The sequence below is a fragment of the Belonocnema kinseyi genome, chromosome 5 (assembly GCF_010883055.1).
Source record: "Belonocnema kinseyi isolate 2016_QV_RU_SX_M_011 chromosome 5, B_treatae_v1, whole genome shotgun sequence".
NCBI lineage: Eukaryota > Metazoa > Arthropoda > Insecta > Hymenoptera > Cynipidae > Belonocnema > Belonocnema kinseyi.
This window is the reverse complement of record NC_046661.1, coordinates 104,606,182-104,613,769: the sequence shown is the minus strand read 5'-3', so window position 1 is coordinate 104,613,769 and position 7,588 is coordinate 104,606,182. Positions and strand designations below refer to the sequence as shown.

At 28.7% G+C, this 7,588-nt stretch overlaps 2 protein-coding genes across 2 annotated transcripts in view; one reads left to right on the top strand and one right to left on the bottom strand.

The window, feature by feature from the left end:
- LOC117172444 (rabankyrin-5) overlaps nucleotides 1-7,588 on the bottom strand; it is a 52,437-nt gene that overhangs the window by 22,651 nt on the left and 22,198 nt on the right. The window lies entirely within an intron of this gene.
- LOC117172445 overlaps nucleotides 4,894-7,588 on the top strand; it is a 10,732-nt gene continuing 8,037 nt past the window's right edge. The window contains exon 1 of the mRNA XM_033360389.1: nucleotides 4,894-5,881. Coding sequence (XP_033216280.1) covers nucleotides 5,818-5,881 — 64 coding nt within the window. The 5' untranslated portion in view covers nucleotides 4,894-5,817. The remainder of the gene's footprint in view (nucleotides 5,882-7,588) is intronic.

Here is a 7,588-nt window from a genome sequence, read left to right as displayed (position 1 = left end):
TCCCCAGTGTTGAGTCCATCTCTTCTTTGATTTCCTTCGGCTTTAACCCCTTCAAATAAAAGTATTTGATGACAGCACGATTTTCCAGCCTTTCCATTTTTAGGAAAAACACAGAGGCGTCTTGTTCAGTGTGCTCTGAAACCTAAACTAAAACTAACATGGCGATCGGGCTGAAACTATAGCTACAAGCTATCTAAGGATGGTACTATAGAACGCCACCTCAAGGTAGGCCTAGTGGCGCCATCTCTTGGTCAGGCCGGAAACTTATCAATCCACCCTCGTACGTAACGCTGTTTACGGGTGATCGGAGAGGCAAGACTCTGTTATGGTTTTGTTACGAAGGGGAGTAGGGGGTGACCGTTACGTAATAAAATTGCTTCCTAAAAAAATGCTTAATTTAATTAAAACAAAAAATAGGTGAATTATTATTAATAATTTTGTTATTGAAATAACCCAACAAATAAAAAAGGAACTAATTTTGTCTGGAATTATTTCAATTTTCAAATATCTGTATTTTACGTAACGGCAATGGGGGAACAGGGGACTCAGTTAATTGTTACGGTCGCGTTTCAGAGGGGTCTAAAATCCTCGATTTTTGAGTTACGTAATATATGGAGACTCTCATACTGAAGTTCCTGACTAATGTTGATAATTTTGTCCAAACATATATTGGGTTTTTTCCTGAATTTGCATATATATCGCCCCCGATTTTGTAGAATCCACAAAAAATAAATGCGTTGTTTTTTTAATGACATTTATGAGTTTCGCAAGCACCATGAAGTTTAAAACGTATTTCCCATAAGAAAAAAGACATTTTGGTCAATTTCATTGAGAATCGTCAGTATTAGATGTATCGGGTTGAAACTCAACATTTCTCTTGATAATTATCCATAGAACACAAAAGAATAATTAGTTTTCAAATATCAACCCAACAAGTCTGTTTTATAGGGACCCGAAAAACCCATAAGTGAAAAATTCGGTTTTCAGATTTTTTGGCACTAATAATTACTTTTTGCGAGTTTTGAAATACAAATTGTTTCTAATATATAAAATAATACTTTTTACTGATAATTAGATGTTGAGATGAAATGTTTAAACCATTTCTTTCTCATAGAGGGTTCAGGGATTCTCCATTTTTCCCGACGAGCGCCCGATTAGAAATAGGGAAATCTATCCAAGGCCCTACTAAACCCCGATCGGAATTTCCACATGGGACAATCTTGGAAAATATTGAAATTATCCATTTTTTAATATTTTCTTAGGGAAAAACTTCCCTCTATGAAGAAGAAAATTCATTTAACACCTATGAGAAAGCAAAAAGCAAAGAAAGAAAAATAAAGTGAAAGCAAAATAAATACGCCCTGAGTGAATAAATCCATAGTTACTTCGCAGCGGTATTTATTATTGTTTTTAGAAATTTTATCTTAAAATATAGTTAGAAATTCGCGGTAATTTCCGATTTTTCAACTTATTATTATTATTTCAGTTAAAGAGAAGAAATATTCAATAATAGTTGCGGTTTTTTTTCGGAAATTTTAAACTTTGTGTCCACTTTTAACTTAATGAGGTAATAATTATTGCAAGAGTAATAATTGTTCAAACATTTTTTTATTGTTTATAACTATCTTCTCGTGGATACTTGCTAGAAAGTTGCGGATTTTTCTGAACTTTTTTAGTTTGGTTTGGCTTTTTAGTTACTTTTTATTACGGAACCTCTCAATGTCATTTTTTTAAAATGCACTTCTTTTGTCATGGATTCGAATGCAAGCGATATGCGTCAAACTTAAAAAAGAAAATTGGACCACCCAATAATCAGAAATCGGAAAGCTTTTGTAATATAGTAGAAAATGCGGATTATTTAGTTTGCCTCGAGCCATGAAAGAGGAACAGCATATTTTGTGCATTTCTCAGTCTATAATGAGATTTCTATTCTTGGTCTTTTTGACAACTACCAGTAGTGCCGATTGTGAATTCTAACTGATGCTCACTAAAGTAAAAGATGAGCGATTTTAAGAAGTCAACGTTTAGAAAGTACCATTTTCTATATTATCATTTATAATCTATTAGACTTCCCTGACTTTAATTACTTGCAGGTTTTGCCCAAAACATTTTACTTAAAGAAAATTGTTTAAAATTTAAAAATTGGTCAATTCATCCTTCAATAAAATTTTATTACAGTCTGAACCTTTTTCTTTTATTTATTTATTTACGCTTTGAATTTTAAAGCATAATTAATTCCAAATATCCTATTTCAAATACCAAAAATGGTGTAATTTGTAAAATAAATTTCAGACATTTAATTACAGTAATTCATTAAATTTAAAGAATTCTTGGAAAGCACGAAATTGTAAAAGTATTTTTCATATTTCAAAGATGTTTCAAAGAAGCAGTACATTATTATTTTTAAAACTTTTTGAGTTTTAATAAAAAAAATTAGTAAATAGTTCAATTTTTTAAAACAACTTCTTGAATCTTAAAAACTTGAATCAATAATAACAATAATAGAGTAAAATTGAATGAATAAAAAAATGGACTAAATTTAATTTCATCTTGAATTCGTAAGGTGGTCGTTCGATTGGGAAATGAGCAGAAATGATAGGGAATTTAGTTAACTCCCAGTTTTAATAGAAAAATATTAAATTTCAACGAGTAGTTTAATAGATTTAGGAATTCCTTTTCAAATTGTAGAATTTTAAAGACTAATTGTAATTTTTAAATTGAAAATTTATAAATGAGCCAATTTCAGTCGCTCAACTTTTTTATGGTCAAATTGAAAGTCTATATATTAAGGTGAAGTGAAAATGCTAAAATTAATCGAATCGTTTAAGGCCAGGGAAAAATGTGTGCGTTGGCATCCGAAAAAGTAGAAAATATTGTTTAAATTGGTTAATATCTTCTGTTCAGTTTTAGGATTTAAAAGTGCAAAAAAATTTACTATTGTATCAGAAATTATGGAAAATTTGTTTAAACGCACACTTTTTTTGAAAAAAGTTCAATATGTCGTAGCTGAAACTTCTACAACTTAAATCCAAGAAACATGCTATTATTTTTGATTCGTGGAAAAATATGTTTTTCGTAATTTTTGAAATTATGTGATTTTTTTTGCTATTTTAGAATAATTGATTCTTCGACCAAAAAAGATTTTAATTTGAAACCAAAAACAGTTGAATTCAACAAAAAGAAGACGTTTTTCAAAAAAAATAGTAGAATTTGTAACCAAAGAATTGTATTTTCAACTATAATTATGGATCCTTAATATATAAAAAAATAATTTTGAACCAGATAGTTGAATCTTCGACCAAAAAGATGAATTTTGAAACATGAACATTAATTTTCAACCAAAACATACGCTTTTTCAACAAAATAGTTAAATTTTTAACCAAATAATTATATTTTTAACTATAATTATGAATCTTTATTGAAAAAAATGAATTTTCTACAAAAAAACGAATTTACATCAAATATATGAATGTTCAGCAAAAAAGATCAATTTTCAACCAAGAATGGAATAGCTATAATTGCAGTTAAAAGAAGCTAAAAAAATTTTAATTATTAACGAAAATAATTGATTTTCAACAAAAGACACGAATTTTTAATTAAAATAGGTAAGTTTTTATCTGAAAATGAAATAGTTAAACTTTCAACAAAAAACTTCATTTTCCCAAAGAAAAAAAAAACGATATTTAAAAATATAGTTGAATTTTCGAGCAAAAAGGTCAATCTTTAACCAAGAAAGAATTTTCTTTGAAACAGTTGAATTTGCAAAAAAGATTTATTTTCAGACAAGAAGATTCGTTCTCTACCAAGAAAGACGATTATTCAGAAAAAATACATGAAATTTGAATAAAATATAGTTGAATTTTGAACTGAAAAAGAACAATTTTCAGTCAAAAAGTAAATGATATTAAATTTTTAAATTAAAAAATTAATTTTCATCAAACTGATGATTTTTTAGTTACAATGATCGATCTTGAATTGGAATAGGTGAATTTTCAAACGAAAAGATGAATTTTCAACCAAGAAGATTAATTTCAACAAAAAAGACGATTTTCGAACGAGATACATGAATTTTCAATTAAAAAAGATAAATTGTCAACTAAAAATTGAATAGTTAAGTTTCCAGTTAAAATAAATTATTTTTAAGCGAAAAAAAGCAATTTTCAAACAAAGCGATGAATTATCAAATAATATTATGAATGTTCAACTTTAGTAGTTACATTTTCTACGAAAAAGATGGATTTTCAACATAAATGATGAATCTTTAACCAGAAAGATGAATTTTCAACCAAGAAGATTCATTTCTACCAAAAAATACAAATTTGTAACAAAAAAAGAACATTTTTTAACAAAAATATAGTTAAATCTTTAGTTATAAAAATTAATGAAAAAAACGCATTTTTAATAAAATAGTTAAATACAGTAAAATAAAGCTACTATTACAAATGAAAAATAATTACTATTCAATTTTACATTTAAAATTCAATTTTTAAAAATAAGCAAGCTCTTGAAAAAATTTCATGACTTTAATAAAAGTTTTTTGTCAATTCTAGGTTTTCCAGGTGACACCCTCACCCTAAATAACCTATGTCATTAATATTAAACGTTTAAACACCCGCTAGAAACAGGACATATCGAGCAAGGTCGATTGATTATAGAAAGGGAAGCTTTTCCTACCAGATAACTCAGATAACGCAACAGTCTTATATTCAACAATTACCTGAATCTAAATAGATGAAATTTAAGTTATTTATCTGCATTTCAGGTTTGCATGCAAATAAAATAAAACAGTAAAAAGTCTCATGTGACGTCATTCCCATCAGAAGCGGAAAAAGAAGGATGGGAGGTGTTCAGCTTTGGTAGGGGAAATGACGTGGCGCGCTACAGAAACTTGACTACTACAAGTATCCAAGTCTCATCACATGAAACCAGAAAGAATCGACGTGACTCGCTCAGAATAGTCAGAATTGGAACTTACCCTCATAATCCTCAAGAAACCAAAAAATTAGGCTAAAAAAACAGTTTTTTATTGTTTCTTACTTCCGTTAAGTGTCACGCGATATCCAATTTCAAATTACATGCTCGACTTCCTCTGATAAATTTATATTCATAAGTCGTTCGATATCTCATTCAGGTCAAGTGCAATTCGACTGTTCGCGACGGAAATAAAAACTGTCTCGAGTTTTTTCCCCTATTATTCAATCTTGGAGAGAAAAAGCAAAAAAAGTGCGAAAATAGAAGAATTAAAGAAGAAAAGTGGCTATTTGAAACCGTCTTCCCGCGACAGTGCTGCTCGTAATTTTTTTGAATTTGAAGCAGGGAAATTCAAGTTTGAATTTTGTGAGTAAAAATCATTGATTCAAATTATTATATTTCGTGAAAGCCTGAAGAAGTTTAGCAATTAAGTGAAAGGAATCTCATCAACAGAAAGAGAAATAAGTCTTATCGATAAAGGAAGTGCTGACGATAAGGATCCACTTTCAAGAATTCGACACAAAAGTATCTTTTGACTGTTCGCTTCTGTTTTTTTCCATGGAAAGTGGAATGTTCTCGGTTGAAAAAATAAGTTCTAAAATCGAGAGCAGAACTGAAAAGAGTACAAATTATAAGTTAGAGGAAAATTAATAAAAGAAAAAGAGTTTATTTAAATAATGTTTAATGTACAGTGTGAAGCCTAGTCAGGAATGTTATTAAACATCCGTCTCTATGATCTGACTCATTGCCAATGTTGTTTATCGAGCCTGATGACTAAATAACTTGTTTTTAGCAATAATCATTTTACAATAACCGAATACTGAAGCATGTGTATTTTTAATAATAATGATGAAAATGAAATTTAAGAGCGAAGCAACACCTCTGGTCCAGACCTTCGTCATCCTATCGTGTATGTTAGATCAATTATTATAATTATCTATTTTCCAACTTTATTGCAAATCCTCATTTATTCTCATTGTGACATTTGAATATAAAGATATTTAAATATCGCTAGATTTTTTAAAGATTTTTTTTCTCATGCAATTTTTAAATTAAAATATAAAATTAATATCAATAAAAAGTTTGATTTTTGTATGCATCTATAATATGAAATAATAGAAGAACAAAAACAACATTTTTTACAATCAAATAGTTGACTTTTTTTATAAAAAATACCAATTTCCGAAAAAAACGCTAACATCGTTCAGAATTGTTAAAATATTCTAAATGCTGTTTAAATTATTATCGTTTCTGTTTGAAATTACCAATTTTTTATGTAAATGCCAACGAAACCTACAATTAATCGCAATTATTAATCTTTCTTTTAAACTTAGCGATTTGTTAATATAAATTTAAATTTCCGATGTAAATGAACAATAATAGAAATTATCTAAGATTGTAAATTTTAGTATTTTAAGCAAAATTAATTGGATAAATAAATATACTATTAATTTAATATCTATTTAAATTCTATTTTATACATTATTTTAAATTTAAAAATTAATTAAAAATATAAATTAAATTTTTGTATAATTTAAAAGTTTAGGCGAGGAAAAGACGTCAACATAATCTAAAGATATTAGAACATTTTTAAATATTCTTTGAAGTCTAATCATTATTATTATTTTTAAATATCAATTTATGACGAAAAACACTATAGTCTAGGCATCTCGAACGAAAAAAGTCTTTTTACCGTATTAAGTAGGTAATTCGTGATTTTTGATAAAACGGTTTAGGAAGGGGTCCTGATTAAAATTCAAAATTTTCTAGAAATAGCCGTGTGCAACGGACATATTTTTAAAAATGTTTAAAAATATCGTGTTTGCATAGACTGATCCGCACCATTCAATTTTAGAGCAAAATTTTCAACGCCAAAATTAAACTAGAGCCTTCTAAAGAACCCGGATTTTTTGGGGAAAAGATGCGAAAAACCCCAATTCTGAGGTTTGTAGCTGTCCTTTAAAACCTGTTAATTTTACAACAAAAATGTCAAAAGTTCAATTAAAGTAGACGCGATTTCTAGTTATTCTAAAAAATGCAATGACCGAGCCCCAATAGGTCATAAGTTATCGTCTTACAAAGTTGAACACTTTTTAACTATTTATCAGGGCAAATTACTCATGTTCAGTTTTCTCAAAATACTTCGCTTCTCGGTGAAGCTGCGTAAGTGGTGAAAAAAAATATGTAGGGTAGAACATTGTGCGTACATCTTTAAAAAAAATCTTCTATTCTTCATAGATAAAGAGTTATAACTCTTAAAAAAAAACATAATTCTTTTGCTGTTTTGAACTATTTGTAACCTAAAAATCTTGTTTGAAAACTGCTCGTTTCGTAAATATCCTACAGAAAAATGGTACGAAACCCAATTATAAGGGACTAAATTCTGTATAAACTAAAAAAAGTTAAATGTTTTACCTCACATAGGTCACGAGTTATGACCATGAAACTTTGACCCTTTCCATTCGGAAGGCTTTGTATGCCCTGGAAATCAATTCCAACGGCATCAGTCGGTAATGTTGTACACGAATATACGAAACCTGGCGGCCACTAGGCGAGGCTCTAGAGATTTCGTATTTTCGTGTACAACGTTACCGGCTGATGCCGTTGCAATTGATTG